This window comes from Diaphorina citri, unplaced genomic scaffold, assembly GCF_000475195.1.
Source record: "Diaphorina citri unplaced genomic scaffold, Diaci psyllid genome assembly version 1.1 scaffold365, whole genome shotgun sequence".
In the NCBI taxonomy this organism is placed as follows: domain Eukaryota; kingdom Metazoa; phylum Arthropoda; class Insecta; order Hemiptera; family Psyllidae; genus Diaphorina; species Diaphorina citri.
This window is the reverse complement of record NW_007377800.1, coordinates 97,602-114,822: the sequence shown is the minus strand read 5'-3', so window position 1 is coordinate 114,822 and position 17,221 is coordinate 97,602. Positions and strand designations below refer to the sequence as shown.

Sequence of the window (17,221 nt, the reverse complement as noted above, 5' to 3'; positions counted from 1 at the left end):
CAAGAGACGCTAAGCTTAACATCAAGTCTGAATAATTTCATAAATATGATAGATAGCCTCTAAACCTAAATTCAGATATTACAAGTATCCTACATATGTAGGCCGCATGGAGAATGAAGAACAACGAAACTTACAGCAGTGACTACGCCAGAGCATGTAGAGGCGTATCCAGTAGGCATGCCAGCCAGAATCTAGTAAACAATAGGCATGCCAGCCGGAATCCAGTATCGAGTAGGTATGCCAGCCGGAATCTAGTATCGAGTAGGCATGCCAGCCGGAATCCAGTATCCAGTAGACATGCCAGCCGGAATCCAGTAGATAATAGACTTGCATATCAGCCGCTATCGATGCCGCTAGAAAGCCGGTAACAGGATGTATGTTCATGTGCGAAGCGTGAATACATCTGTGCGCCACGACAGCGCTGTGGAATTCCCACGAGACTGTTCCTGCAGCCCAACGTCTTCGTTGACATTTTATCTCTAGAAACATGCTACGAACACTTCCGCGGCAGAGCTACGGCACTCCGCGGCAGAGTTGCAGCTATTGCCGCTGACTGAGGTTCATACAAAATACCCTCTGATGCTTTTCAGCAACTAATTTCACCACCTTTGCTGCCCCGACAACGCAGCGCTGATGTATTTTAGGGCGTGGTTTTACGTTCGTTCGAACCGTACGAACCGCAAGGGCGAGCAAATGTGTACGCACTTTTTGTGTTAGGTGGTTCAAAATCACGAATCCAGGTCAGAAGGGGGTGTCTCAAAAAAAAAATTGTGTCTCCTCCACTGCCAGCCACAAGTACAGAGGAAGAGAGAGAGGAGCATAGTGTCGCTATGGGGAAATTAGAACTCAGCGCGTTGCAATTTCCTTTATTTTCCTTCATCTCAGTGGAGGGGGGTAGGGAGGGGGAGATGGAGAGGGAAAGTTCCAAGATTCAAGATTTCCAGGCGAGGAGTCTCTGAACCAATAACACGACGGAAATGAAAATTTGTGTTCCGTCGACTTTATTTAGTTTTCTTTCTGATTAATCTTCTTTTTTTTACTTTCTTTACCTACTTACTTTTTTTCTCTCTCAAAAATTAATATAATTAGGTTTTCCCTTTTTTATCTTCACTTTCATTTTAACCGCAATGAGAGGAGAAGCAACATGAAAGAAAGAGCGGTTTCTGATAATTTTCCCACTTGCCTTAGAATAAAATGCAACCTTTAGGAGGAACAAGTTATTATGAGAAGCATAAATTGCTCATAATTCTCATAAATATAAAATGTTATAAAAAAATAAGGAAATTATTTTTAAACACTTGAAGGCAAGGTTAAAACAAGAAATAAGATATAGTAGACACATTCTTGTGATCAAAGACCATAAGTCAGTTTGCCTTGACTAAATGATCTATTTTTTATATTGGTCGCGAACTTTAGTGTTGTAATGAGAGCAACAACAAAATGGCTATCTCTATTTAAACTTTGACTAGTCCTAAACTTTGACTTCATTTATCTCAAAATGCTTTTTTGGAGTTAGTCCGCTCTGCCTCTGAGCCATTCAGTTAGGAATCACTGTTCCCAAGTCTAGCAATGTGATCTTTACATTGCTAGACCAAGTTATCAGAGAACAGAACACGTGTGGCAATTGTGGCATGTGTAGGAATGTGTGAAAATTCATTGCATATTGCATTCTAATTTTATTATTTATGTGAGAACTGCTTTTTCCTTATGTTTCCTATGTTTATTTTGGTTGCGACAGAGGATTGGATACCTCCTGGAGTAGTTTCACTGTAGTTTATATTTATAATCGCTAACTTTAGCCATAGCAAGGGGGAGATTTTCTTTGGATATAGCGAGGAGTCTCTGAACCAATAACACGACGGAAATGAAAATTTGTGTTCCGTCGACTTTATTTAGTTTTCTTTCTGATTAATCTTCTTCTTTTTTTACTTTCTTTACCTACTTACTTTTTTTCTCTCTCAAAAATTAATATAATTAGGTTTTCCCTTTTTATCTTCATTTTCATTTTAAACGCAATGAGAGGAGAAGCAACATGAAAGGAAGAGTGGTTTCTGATAATTTTCCCACTTGCCTTAGAATAAAATGCAACCTTTAGGAGGAACAAGTTATTATAAGAAGCATAAATTGCTCATAATTCTCATAAATATAAAATGTTATACAAAAAATAAGGAAATTATTTTTAAACACTTGAAGGCAAGGTTAAAACATGAAATAAGATATAGTAGACACATTCTTGTGACCAAAGACCATAAGTCAGTTTGCCTTGACTAGAGTAAAACTCTCTCAAGTCAAAATTGACCAATCAAATGCCTTGAGACTATGCTTAGCACGAACTTAAGAGCCAGCATTTTGTTCATTAGTGTATCAAGCTTACACAAGATTGCCTAGGTATGTATTAACGTAAATTTATACAGTGTGGACGGTTTCAGTCGACATCGATCGACGACCGTCGACTCTGGTGTGGACACAGTTTTACATCAATCTTTGGATACGAGATTTTAAGGGAAAATTTCGAAACCATTTCCTTTATTGGAAACAATGTAAGAATTCTCTTTGGATTCCCTTCCTATGTCGTGCAAGGCCCACCACACACATTACAGTGGCTTAAAAGGCCTGGACTGTCGAGGCCAAATCTCCCCGATGCGGCGACCGTAAACTTTGTGAGGGCCAAATACAAGCCATTTGATTGGTTCTCATAGTCCGAGCTCTGATACTTGGCACAAAATTCTCAAGCTAATCGAATCAGACTATAAGATTTCAGTCTATTATCATGACTTGAAGAGCTTATAGCTTACTATTAAGAGTACACGAAATTACCGAGTCATGAATCCTTAATCATTACCGAGTCAGTTCTGTAATCACTCACTCATTAACTCAGTACCTACTCATTAATCACTGTATAACCTCGTATTGATCAACTGAGAGTAAAGAGTAACATTTGAATTTAGAAAAGAAAGCGGGCTTCGCTTGTGGTCCCTGAATCCCTGATGAACAGTCTGATTGGTAGGGTAGACGATTTTGGTGGAAATTTGGATCTAATTTGAGTCTCTTGGAGTCTCAAAGAGGCCTTTTTCCCCCCGAGTTAGTTGTACAGGTACAGTCCACTGAACTACTTGTATTCAATTCTCCTGCTGTTCTTCGATACATATTGAATTACTTAAATATGCTTTCCTTTCTGTTACACTCGTATTTATGAACAAGAATGATCGTTCTTAGATCAGTCTCAAGTCAAAATTGACCAATCAAATGCCTTGAGACTATGCTTAGCACGAACTTAAGAGCCAGCATTTTGTTCATTAGTGTATCAAGCTTACACAAGATTGCCTAGGTATGTATTAACGTAAATTTATATTTGTTCTGATTTACAGGTAAGTGTCAAAGTTGTCACGTGGTCTCTTGGGTTCTAAGATTCTATATGAACGAGAAATGGAAACAGGCCTGGTAAGTTATAGTTATAATGAACTTATCTATACTCACCAAACTTTTCTATAGGCCGTTTACACAGAGTACTTACTGTTGATCTACAATAATAGCTTAAAGTCTACCATTCTACACTGTTTACAGTCAGCTACAGTCAAATTAAACAACCTGTACAGTCATCTACAGTCAAATTAAACAACCTCTACAGTCAGCTACAGTCAAATTAAACAACCTCTACAGTCAGCTACAGTCAAATTGAACAACCTCTACAGTCATCTACAGTAAATTTAAACGATCAACCAGAAAGGGAAAATTTCGAAACCATTTCGTTTATTGGAAACAATGTAAGAATTCTCTTTGGATTCCCTTCCTATGTCGTGCAAGGCCCACCATACACATTACAGTGGCCAAAAAGGCCTGGACTGTTGAGGCCAAATCTCCCCGATGCGGCGACCGTAAACTTTGTGAGGGCCAAATACAAGCATTTGATTGGTTCTCATTTTCTCATAGTCCGAGCTCTGACACTTGGCACAAAATTCTCAAGCTTATCGAATCAGACTATAAGATTTCAGTCTATTATCATGACTTGAAGAGCTTATAGCTTACTATTAAGAGTACACGAAATTACCGAGTCATGAATCCTTAATCATTACCGAGTCAGTTCTGTAATCACTCACTCATTAACTCAGTACTCATTAATCACTGTATAACCTCGTATTGAACAACTGAGAGTAAAGAGTAACATTTGAATTTGGAAAAGAAAGCGGGCTTGTGATCCCTGAATCCCTGATGAACAGTCTGATTGGTATAGTGAATCCTTAATCATTACCGAGTCAGTTCTGTAATCACTCACTCATTAACTCAGTACTCATTAATCACTGTATAACCTCGTATTGATCAACTGTGAGTAAAGAGTAACATTTGAATTTAGAAAAGAAAGCGGGCTTGTGGTCCGGTCCCTGAATCCCTGATGAACAGTCTGATTGGTTAGGCTAAACGATTCTGGTGGAAATTTGGATCTAATTTGAGTCTCTTGGAGTCGCAAAGAGGCCTTTTTCCCCCAGTTGTACAGTCCACTGAACTACTTGTATTCAATTCTCCTGCTGTTCTTCGATACATATTGAATTACTTAAATATGCTTTCCTTTCCAAGCTCTTCCTCCCTCTCATTTACGCTACGCCTCTTCTCTCTCACCTCAACTATCCTCTATCTCCCTCCCTCTCATTCAAGCTCTTCCTCTTCTCCCTTTCACTTACGCCTCTTCTCTCTCACCTCAACTATCCTCTATCTCCCTCCCTCTCATTCTTCAAGCTCTTCTCCCTCTCTCTCCCTTTCATTCACTCCCTGTTCTGTTTTTCCTTTTCTATCGATTTTGACTCTGACCCACTTTTGACTCCTGGGAAAAGCGGAGGGGAGGGGATAAAGTGTCCCCACCCTATTTCTCCTCCCTCCCTCTCTCTCTCTCTCTTCCTACCTCCCTTCCTCTCCTGTGGTAGATAACAAAGACTGTTTGAATGAGAAAGGATGTGGGAGAGGGGTTAGAGGGAGCGAGAGGGAGGGAGGCAGTTTTATTTTCAGGTTCACACTCATATATTATGTCTATCTCTCCTCTCTCCCTCCTCCTCCCCCCTCTTACCAGATTGCACAAATTTATTAAAAACAAGATGGGTTGTTACGTGTATGTTACATACATTGTATTAGAGGCAGTGGGGCTATGGTATGAAATCATTGACCCTGTTTTCCATTACATACGACCCCGAGACCCGGGAAGGACTGAATATTATTACACATAGGAATAAAGGAGGGAGGGGGCATTGACCCGGGGGGTTAGGGGACAGAATATTACACATTGGGATATAGGAAGGAGGAGATATGGGAGGGAAGAGAGGGGAAGGGAGGGGGGAGGTACATCACAGGAAAAGAGATAGTCTTGTTGTACGATAGCTATACAGTACCAGGTACATGGCAATAGGTAGCTATATGGTACATGGGAACAGGATTTTCATTAGTGACTTTATTCCCTTTTCTCCCTCCCTTTCACTCCCTCCCTCCCTCCTTCCTTCTCTCTCTCTCTCTCTCCTCCTCCTCCTCTGTCCCAATCTGGTGTGTACGGTTTCCAAATTAAAATTCACTCCTCTCTCTTCCCTTTTCTTCCCCTCCTCTTGGTTCCCGGGGATAATCCTTTACCCCTGATTATCTCCTTGCTCTCCCTCCTCTCTTGTTTGTTCCTCTTTATTTTTGGGAACATTTCCTTCCTGTCTTGGTCTCTGCTATATCTCTCCCAGACAAAATTCCCCTTCCCTCTCCTTCTCTTCATTTCTCCTCTCAGCTCTTCTCTTCACTTCTCTTTTTCTCGTCTCTTCTCTTCTCGTCCATTATCTTTTTCTCTTCTCTTCACATATTTTTATTTGTTCCTCTTTTTGTCTTGTCTCTTCAGCTCTTCTCCTTTTCTCTCTTCCCTTTTTATCTCCTCTTTCGTCCTTCCTTTAATCTCTCTTTTATCATTTTCTTTACCTTTTGACAGTACAAATTATATAAAAACACTTTCAATTGCACCTTACAAGACAACAGTATGTCTGTAATTATAGTGGGCGTTGGATATTAATGTATGTCCGTCTGTGTGTGTTGATAGGTCTGTATGTGTGTGTGGGTGTTGGTTTTCCATTGTCTTCCTGTCTCCCAGTAAAACCTATAAAAGAATCCCCCTCTCTACTCTCTGTGTGTTATTCTCTCTCTCGATACTTTCTCTGCTTAGCCATGATCCATATCATATAATGCGGCTTGGTGGAGTTGCAATAAATCTGAGAGAACAAACTTGGTTGTTTAAGATAAATTATTTCACTTGTGGCGGCTCAGGGCTGAAACAGGTGATTAGTGCTTGAAATATGGAAGTCCTGCAGAAATTGAAAGCACCATGTGAAGAGACTTAGATAGCTATACCCTGATATTGTACAGCAGTAAGGTGCTACGATTCTTGTCAAATTTTATGAGTCGAAGGAGGAACATTGTCAGTAATTGGGCACATTAGTTGTGATAAAGAACATCATCCAGTGATGATGAGTAAAAGTGTATCACCCTTCCTTCCTTTGTAAGCTTTTGTTGTCCTTTTTCGCCAAAATTCTCTAGAGTCTAGAGTCAGTTTTTGGTGCCAAAACCGTTTTTCAGGTCCTAGACCCCAAATCCAAAGTTTCAGCCATTATTACCTCCTTTCTTTTTATCCTTTGTTGCCCACAATATTACACTCCTTTTTGGTCTGATTTAATAAATAAATATCTCCATTGATCAATCGACTGATTGAGCTCAATATTTGAATTACCAGACTAGAATCACATGAGCCGCCTAGTTCTCACACTGCAAACTACTGTGTTAAAACTACAACAGATGCTACACTTTAGCACCACCACACTAACTACTGTGCTACATATTAGCACAAGATTTAATACATAATAATGATATCTTAATATTATATCACAAATCACAACATGCGGGCGATGGACTCTTTATGGACCGCGATTTTCAGAGATATGTGTATAAATACTACAGGTGTTCAGGGTGTTTAATTGTTTATTCATTCCACGGTGAAAACTTGATTTTCACCATCCATGATCCAATACCCCAATAGGTATTAGGTACGATACTGAATCATTATCCTCATTTTCTGGAATTCTTGATCAATTGGAACCATCCATGATCCAATACCCCAATAGGTATTAGGTACGATACTGAATCATTATCCTCATTTTCTGGAATTCTTAAACAATTGGGGAAGATTTTCTAAATCGCCAGTGTCTAAACTAAATCCCATCTGTCAACACTGCCTTATGTTCCCATCTGTCAACACTGCCTTATGTTTTGATCGAGGTTGCAACTCGCAACACTGCATTATGTTTTGTTAGACGTTGCAACACTGCATTAACATGGTACTCTATGCTGAGTAAACCATCTTACTATTTATCATTATCCATATTTCACTCTGTGTACTTAGTGCCTCAGTGGTGTAGTGTGATGGAAATTGTAAAAAAAAGCGACTGCTCATAAGCTGTGTCCAACTGTCCACACATACACCCATATTTATGAACAAAATGCTGGCTCTTAAGTTTGTGCTAAGCATAGTCTCAAGGCATTTGATTGGTCAATTTTGACTTGAGACTGATCTAAGAACGATCATTCTTGTTCATAAAATACGAGTGTTAGTCTACGCCCTCGATCAATGACGACTGAAACCGTACACTGTCCCGACAACAATACATATAAATTCACCTGGTCGACTACGTGTGGAGCTTGATGACATAAGATCGGACAAAAATAATACCAATTGATTAGGAGTTTTACGTCAATTTTAATATTATGTTTGTCGTACTTTTAGAAGCATTAGAAAAGCACTTTGAGCCTTAAAAAGTACATCGTCATGGCTCAGTTCAATTTTTTTCAATCAATCAAAAACATGATGAGTCATTCCAGAACTTCTATGCGACACTTCGGAGATTAGCCAAGGATTGTGAGTTTGGGGAGCAAGAAGAAAATATCGTGAAGTCGAGAATAATATTAGGACTGAAGGACAGAGAGCTACAACAGAGGTTATTACAAAATGCAGATGACCGGCTTGACGATATAGTTAACCATTGTAAATGTGCAGAGGAGGCTATGAGCAACCAGCAGCAAAGATAAAAAAAACAAAGAAAAAGATGAAGTCTCGAGAATTCTAGGCAAAACCAAAACCTACCCATCAAAGGCCACCTCAACAAAACATAGTCTAAATCGGCATGATTACCTTGACGGTAATATTACTTGTGGTGGCGTGTGCACATTCGTACAATACTTGTCATTCAAAAGAGTTACACATTTCTGTTGGGTTAAATCAAAATCCCGCTTTTAAAAATAATTAGTACCAATTTTCACCACTGTGGTGGCAGCACCTCCTGAGGGCTTTTTGTTTTGATTTGGAATGTTTTGAAAAAAATTTATTTATTTATTTATTTATTAAAAATCCCAGATGGGATAGTTTACAATACAATTCAGTAAAATACAATTAAGTGAATTTGGAGCTTATAATATAACTAAAATTACCTATGTAGTCAAGGTACTGACTACCTAGCTAGATATTACATTTTAATCTTTTTATGATTTCCCCTATATTCATGCTAATGTCCAAGTTGTTGTACATATTATTGAAGTTGGACATTGCGATTTCAAGTGGGGTTGTTAATCTATTTTTGGGGATACTTAAGATTTTTTTACAAGCTATCTGACGTAAAAGTACGTGCTTTTTGCATTTATAGAGGATGATGAGCAATCTAGGTAACTGTTGGGTATCAAAACATACTAGTCTTTTATTAGGTACTAGTATTCGTCATTAGGTAGCCGAGCTAAGAACCTAATTATAACTTGATAACTGTTATTAAAGCTATAAAATCGCTATTTATAAATTAATAACTTCGATCAGTGGCGGACTTTTCGTGAAATACCTAGGGCAGTATATTGCTTAACTAACATTTTATAGAATAGAATACTAACTGGAGGACGTTAAACAAGGAGTATACCAGCCTGACATTTCCTTGCTAAAGAAACAGCAAAGGTTGAGTTAGTTAGCTTAGTTGGTAGTGCGTCTGCCTTGTATGCGCGGGTTCGATTTCCGCCCGGGGCGGATTTTATCCTGATGGGATAATGTTCGTTCTCGGAACGGCTGGCTTTTTCCTATCCTGTCTTCCTTCTCTCTTCGATTTCGGGACGATAAGACCATAGCAGTTACAGTTCCCTCTGTCAAACATCTTGAAAAAAAAAGTATAAACCTAACCTAAGTTAGAATATAACTTGAGGCATATACGCAGTAAACAGAGCAACCTTTTAATACATCACTTTATGGAGGTTCAGTGTCTATTTATGATTGATCATTAAGTACGATAAGTAGCTATTATACTTACATTAGTAGCATTATAGGTGCACTGGTAGCATTATAGGTTCACTGGTAGCATTATAGGTACACTGGTAGCATTATAGGTGCACTGGTAGCACAGTAGCTTCTTCCTTATAGCTGGGTCATTTAGGAATAAATGAGTTTACATACCTACATACCAACCGAGTAGGTATACCTACCTATCTGAATACTATTATGACCATCCTAGTATTCCGAATACATCTAATACTTGAATAATTATGTAGCAAATTGTGTTCCTTGGTTTATGCTATCTGTATAGTGAAATGTAAATGATCCCCCTGAAATATAGTGTTGTAAATTGTGCCCTCTGGGGCTCTGGGTTACCTATGCTGCCTGTCACATGTACTGTTAGTGGTACCTCCTGAGTTGTGGTTCCTGTAAAGTAAAGTATAAATGGCCCCCCTTGAGTAGTGTTTTGAATTGAGTTGTGGTGCCTGTAAAGTGTGGTAGCTAACCGTAAATTAGACTTGAAAGGTAGGTAATTGACTTCCGTGCTGTTCTCTGAGATTGTGGTACTGGTGGTTGGAGTGAAGCTTGTTGGATACGGATGCTTGGACTTCTCGTCTTCCGGAGAGGTCGTTGAGTGCGGTTGGTGAAGTGTTGGTTCTGCTGAAACTATGGGAGTCGCGGAAATGGCAATATAATTATGTATATTATTAACAACATGGTAGAATTCTATGCACTTTATTCAGACAAGGTTGAGAATGAGTATAATATTAAGACTGATTTCACACGAGTCCGTGATTAGAGGCTTTTAAAGTAGAAGACTAAGAAGAGTCTAACGGCACCTACCTAAGGTTCTTTTTGGATAAAACGGCTTTGTAATGCGGAATATTGTTTAGAATCAGTTCCAAAAAAGATCTACTATGTTGATATCCGCATTATTCTCAAGGATGAATGGGTTTTTGTGAAATCCTCTGGAAATCGGGCCTTTTAAAGACGTGTGTTTTACCTTTGTGACATTCTTCTTATTCTATTTCCTCCACCTCCTTCTTCTTCTCCTCCTCCTCTTCTTGTTCTCCTTCTCCTTCTTCGTCATCATAATAAGTACCTAGGTAAGTTTTCACCGCGCTAATCACAACACCGCTGGCTAATCTGTGTATTGAACTGTATCTAGGTATTTCAGAGCGTTCTAAACATACACAAACTTCTTTGCACATTGCATAATCAAAATAAATACCAGGCGTTCATACAAAATGTTTCCCTGTCTTTCTGACATAATGGAAAACGTCAGAGACAGATTATTAGAAACCTACAAGACAAGATAACCGAAAAACGATGAAATTCTGTTTTGTGTTAATATAGGCCGGGCGGCGCTTCGAACTCTTGACGTTCGCGCGCCTCCCGGCACGCCTGATACGTACTTACGTAGGCATACGAGCACATCTGTTTCCTTAAAATGTTTTTCAGTAGAACTTTACGATTATACCAGTAGTGACCTAACTCACTTTAATACACTTAAGTACACTTTTATCTAAATACCTTCTTAATAGTGCGGTTCTAAGAAGAAAAAACGGCTTCTTGAAAATTCTAAAGTCTTCCTAGATAAGTGTAAAAAAAACACAGTTTTTTCCTCATGATTCCATTCATTTTAGTTAGAACTTGCGACTGTTACTACTTATTTATTTAATGAAGTAATACTACTTATGAATTATGAAGGTACTTACTTAGTACTTACCTATATTTATGTTATTTTATGTTGGTTCTTTTTTCCCTGCCTTGTAATACCAACCTACCTAGGTAGAGTTACCTACTCGCTACTTTAATAACTGTCTCGGAAGATTTTACTGTTTAATGAATGAACTCATCATATCCGAGTAATGTTTAGCTTTTAGCTACTTATCTACCTAACTCAACTATGTTCCCAACGGTACTTATGATTTAATGAAGGGATCCAGTAAATCAAATGCCTGTTTTCTTTTACGTTATCTTCAGGCATGCACTTTCCCTGTCGCGTATAATATCTCTAGTAGCGCGGTCAAACTTTCTTGACTTGGCGGGGCGGAGCGCTACCGCGCTCCTTAATCTTCCCAACGAATGGGTATACCGACTTACTTATGCTGTAATGAAGGGATCCAGTAAATCAAATGCCTGTTTTCTTTTACGTTATCTTCAGGCATACTTTTTTTTTAATACAAAAGATTGTACCCTGGCCGGGATTTGAACTCAGCACCTCCGGGTTGAAAGTCAGAGCTCTTGACCACTCGGCCACAGAGGTAGACAATACTACGAGTTGGTACAGTAACTACATACTTACTGTATACCAACGCGACACTAATCATTATAAAGATGTCTTTAGATTACTTTTTTTTTGAGAGAGAGAGGTTTGACAGAGGGAACTGTAACTGCTAGGGTCTTATCGTCCCGAAATCGAAGAGAGAAGGAAGACAGGGTAAGGAGGAAAGCCAGCCGTTCGGAGAACGAACATTATCCCATCAGGATAAAATCCGCCCCGGGCGGGAATCGAACCCGCGGCCTAGCGCTTACAAGGCAGATGCGCCACCAACCAAGCTAACTAGGCTGACCTTTAAGATTACTTTAGATTTAGAATGATAAAATCCGCCCCGGGCGGGAATCGAACCCGCGGCCTAGCGCTTACAAGGCAGACGCGCCACCAACCAAGCTAACTAGGCTGACCTTTAGATTACTTTAGAATGTGTTTAAGATTTCAAGTCCAACTTAATGTCCACAAGTACGTCTTTAGGAACGAGGTACTTCCTGATTGAAGATGTATCTTTCAAACCAGTTTTATATACTTCAAGTACCCATTTACCTGTATTAAGTACCTATCTGCCTGCATTAACGTGTGGCAGCTCACAGGCATCCGTCATGACCAAACGGGAACGGTCACCGTCACCTTCCGAACCCATGAGTCCCCTAACCATCAGTCCACCCTCACCCGCTGACTCAAGTAAGACCCTATACTCGACCAGAGTGAGTATTACTCATGTACTTACTTTCTTACTTACTCTAAACATTAGTTCTTACTCTGCTAAGTCTACTACATACGTACTATAAAGGTTATTTTGACTTTCCTAAGCCTCCCCGACTCCCCGCATTGTCCGCTCTGTCTACTTAACATCTCCAGCCACCTAATTCCTGCCGAGCACTAAGGTCCAGCAACAAACAACATCGTGGATGTACGTGGGAAAATGACCTAATGGCCAAGTTGCCGACATTTGAAAAAACTTTCCCAATCCAAGTGGTACCTATACGAAAGTATTGTTTTCGATCATGTATCGCTGGAAGACAAGAGTCATGTAGAAACACACATACACAGGGACGAATTTACTCGGAACCAATATTCATGAACCTGAGGGAGCTTTGAACTTCATGTAAGGAGGCAGCAGTTTTAAGTGATCTTTATTTAGGTAAAAGGCAACAATATTGAGTTCTAGGCTTTTGTTATAAAGCTATTTTGCTTCCTCCTCGGCCTCCAACTAACTGTTGCACCCCTAGCATCTGTTTATCATCTGTTGCACTCCCCTAACATCTGTTTATCATCTGTTGCACTCCCCTAACATCTGTTTATCATCTGCGGTTTGTTTTGATAAAAAGCTCAACAAAAGAAAACAGGTTACCAACAACAAAAGTGTTTAAGACAACAATTTAAACAAGATGTTTTTTAGTTTCTTGTTTTCTCGTAAAATCTACGAGACGAGAAGATTTCTTGAGGTTTGTTTTGATAAAAAGCTCAACAAAAGAAAACAGGTTACCAACAACAAAAGTGTTTAAGACAACAATTTAAACAAGATGTTTTTTAGTTTCTTGTTTTCTCGTAAAATCTACGAGACGAGAAGATTTCTTGACTATGGATTGATTAGGGAGTTGAATTTGCATTGAATGAAAATTAAATTTGAATAAATTTATAGATTAGTTTGCGGATAATGTCTGGAATAAACTGTTTAGTCACATAATGGGACTGTTTGGCATAATGGGACTGTTCAGTCTTATATAGCTAAGCGTGTAAAAAATAACGCACAGTAGTAAAGAAATCAAGGAAACAGGTGAGGGGAAAGCCTAAAGTACTTGTTGTTCCGTTTATTCTAGCTGTTAAGTACTTTAACCTGACTTGACGCACAGTACTTTAGACAGAAACTATTTCCGTGAGGAGAAAGCCTATAAAGTACTTGTTGTTCCGTTTATTCTAGCTGTTAAGTAGGATTGATTAGGGAGTTGAATTTGCATTGAATGAAAATTAAATTTGAATAAATTTATAGATTAGTTTGCGGATACATATATGTCTGGAATAATCTGTTTAGTCATAATGGGACGTTCTGGCTCTGGCATAATGGGACTGTTCAGTCTTATATAGCTAAGCGTGTAAAAAATAATAAATAAGGTAGGTATAGGAACCTATGTTAAATTATATTAAAATTGGATTGAATTAAATAAAACAAACCGTTTTACAGCTGTTATGGTGAAGTCTCCCTTGTAAGCTCCAGGTCACGGGTTCTATTTCTGCCCGGGACGAACTTTAGCCAAAACAGAACCTTTCATTATATTATATTACCTAATATTATTTATACTGTCGGCTAAGACTAAAAAGTCCCATTATGCCAACAGTTTAAACAGATCTCATTTATTTACATCAAAAATATGTACATACATAGGTTTAACATTGGAAAGGATGGAAAAAAAAAAATACTATAGTCAAAAGGTTACCAAATACAAATCGTATATACCAAATAAAAATGTCTGTTTGGCCGTTTTAACACTCCCGTTTTTTTCTGTCCACAGGAAAAACAAATTGTAAAGAAAGTTCAGACAAAAGCAAGGAGGACAGCGAACTTTGGTCCACGGTGGAAGCTCAGGCCGCCTTCCTTGGTCCTAACATTTGGGACAAAACCCTACCATATGACTCTGATCTTAAAGTAAGTACCTACTACCTACCCTCTTCTTCTTTTTCTTCGCCTTTTCCCGTGTACAGATGGGGTCGACTTTTTTGTCAGCCTCTCAATCAGCCGTAACTAGGGTGATAGCTTTGGGCTGACATTTGGTTTTGGCTTTTGATAGAGGATAGAGGAAACTATAACTGCTAAGGTCTTATCGTTCCGATAGGAGAAACCCAGCCATTGCGAGAACGAACTATAAATGTTTAAGATAAAATCCGAATCTGAAGTAATGCGACATTTGGACTGTAAAGTGGAACATCCTTGTGTCTTGGGTTTTAGGACAATAAGACCTCCGCAGATACAGTTCCCTCTGTAAAAACGTCACGCCATAGTTGAAAAAAACAAAAGAAAATGGAAAACTGGAAAACTATATCCATGAGTAAGGTAACTACCTACCTACTATACCTACAATAACGAGCAAAGTAGGTATTTGCCCACTCGGGCAATCATGCTCGACGTTGCTTAGCTTCTAACTTCAGTAAATTGTCGGGACCTGCACGGCAATTTCGCGTGGACGCGGTAGATGCATCGGAAACGAGAAAATTGTCTACACAAGCGAAAAATTTAGTCAGGTCCAAAGCCAAACCCATCCAACATTACCTGGAATAACATTTTTTCGTTCTAGGTATTACGTTCGATTAGGCTACCTACCGTTTTATTTGATGTTTACAAGTGTCGATTCTTCAAAAATTACGTAGCAAAGACCTTTTTTTTAGTCCGTCTTTCCTTTATTATTACAATAGTAATAAAAAGGTATAAGGGACGGACTATAAATGTATTCGCCTCGGTGTCTGTCACTCGCTCGCTCGCTCGGTCGGTCGGTCGGTCTGTCTGTCTGTCCCCATAGAAGGACCCATCCAAACCTCAGTACTGGAAAATTTTGTTTGTTAGCTCTATTGGCTAGTGGGTGAGGGATTGAAATTTTCATTTCGTGCTTGTTATTGGATGAGAAAGAGCAATTTTTGCCAGCCTAGTTAGCTTGGTTGGTGGCGCGTTTGCCTTGTAAGCACTAGGACGCGGGTTCGATTGCTGTTCGGGGCGAATGTTATCCTGAACGGATTCGTTCTTAGAGTGACTGGCTTTGTCCTATCCTGTCTTCCTTCTCTCTTCGATTTCGGGACGATAAGACCTTAGCAGTCAAACCTCTACAAAAAAAAACCTCTGTCAAACCTCTTCAAAAAAGTGCTTTCGCCGCTGGTTCTGTCCACAGGAAAAACAAATTGTAAAGAAAGTTCAGACAAAAGCAAGGAGGACAGCGAACTTTGGTCCACGGTGGAAGCTCAGGCTGCCTTCCTTGGTCCTAACATTTGGGACAAAACCCTACCATATGACTCTGATCTTAAAGTAAGTATTACCTACTACCTACCCTCTTCGGCCTCTTCTTCTTTTTCTTCGCCTTTTCCCGTGTACAGATGGAATCGACTTTTTTGTCAGCCTCTCAATCAGCCGTAACTAGGGTGATAGCTTTGGGCTGACATTTGGTTTTGGCTACTACCTACCCTAGAAAAAATAGAGGTTTGATAGAGGACACTATAACTTCCAAGGTCTTATCGTTCCGATAGGAGAAACCCAGCCATTGCGAGAACGAACTATAAATGTTTAGGATAAAATCCGAATCTGCAGTGACGTGACAGTTGGACTGTAAAGTGGAACAACCTTCTCTCTTGGCTTTTAGGACAATAAGACCTCAAAAAAAAAAAAAAAAAAAACTGGAAAACTATATCCATGAGTAAGGTAACTACCTATACCTACCTACTATATAATAACGAGCAAAATAGGTATTTGCCCACTCGGGCAATCATGCTCGACGTTGCTTAGCTTCTAACTTCAGTAAACTGTCGGCAGTTTCGCGTTTCGCGTGGACGCGGTAGATGCATCGGAAAAAAGAAAATTGTCTACACAAGCGAAAAATTTAGTCAGGTCCAAAGCCAAACCCATCCAACATTACCTGGAATAACATTTTTTCGTTCTAGGTATTACGTTCGATTAGGCTACCTACCGTTTTATTTGATGTTTACAAGTGTCGATTCTTCAAAAATTACGTAGCAAAGACCTTTTTTTTAGTCCGTCTTTCCTTTATTATTACAATAGTAATAAAAAGGTATAAGGGACGGACTATAAATGTATTCGCCTCGGTGTCTGTCACTCGCTCGCTCGCTCGGTCGGTCGGTCGGTCTGTCTGTCTGTCCCCATAGAAGGACCCATCCAAACCTGGTCGACCTATATATCAAATTAAATGTCTTTTTACCAGGAACACGAAAATGGTGGTGCAAATTTTGTCCAGAAAACCATAAAGCCAAAAAACCAAAAAAACTGGTTTTTGGGGGATTTTTTCACATTTTCTCACACAAATGAGCTCTGATCTCGAAATTTGTCGCGACGACCTATGAACTCAAAGCGAGAAAGTTTTAGATAACACTTCAGTCGATCATTTAAGACCGGTTTAAGCGTCACCTATGTTAAGCTACGCCGAGCAAAGCCAATAAATGGATGGGTGACTTAAAGTTAATTGAGTAATTGTGGGATTTTTTTTTCACATTTTCTCACACAAATGAGCTCCGATCTCGAAATTTGTCGCGACGACCTATGAACTCAAAGCGAGAAAGTTTCAGAAACACTTCAGTCGATCATTTAAGACCGGTTTAAGCGTCACCTATGTTAAGCTACGCCGAGCAAAGCCAATAAATGGATGGGTGACTTAAAGTTAATTGAGTAATTGTGGGATTTTTTTTTCACATTTTCTCACACAAATGAGCTCCGATCTCGAAATTTGTCGCGACGACCTATGAACTCAAAACGAGAAAGTTTTAGATAACACTTCAGTCGATCATTTAAGACCGGTTTTAGCGTCACCTATGTTAAGCTACGCCGAGAAAGGCCAATAAATGGATGGGTGACTTAAACATTATATTGGAAACAAAGGGAGAACGGGCTCTAGTCTTGATTTTAAATCATAACATGAAAGTAAAAT

The 17,221-nt window shown here is 39.3% G+C and overlaps 1 protein-coding gene across 4 annotated transcripts in view; it reads left to right on the top strand.

Moving 5' to 3' along the window:
• The window catches only part of LOC103508079 (hepatic leukemia factor-like), a 123,791-nt gene that overhangs the window by 104,379 nt on the left and 2,191 nt on the right, over positions 1-17,221 (top strand). For 3 of the 4 annotated variants that reach the window (XM_026822790.1, XM_026822791.1, XM_026822789.1), the window contains one exon: positions 14,096-14,229. In XM_026822790.1, the coding sequence (XP_026678591.1) occupies positions 14,096-14,229 (134 nt within the window). Of the gene's footprint in view, positions 1-14,095; positions 14,230-15,460; positions 15,595-17,221 lie in introns of all 4 variants that reach the window. The other variant, XM_026822792.1, reaches the window with a different exon arrangement.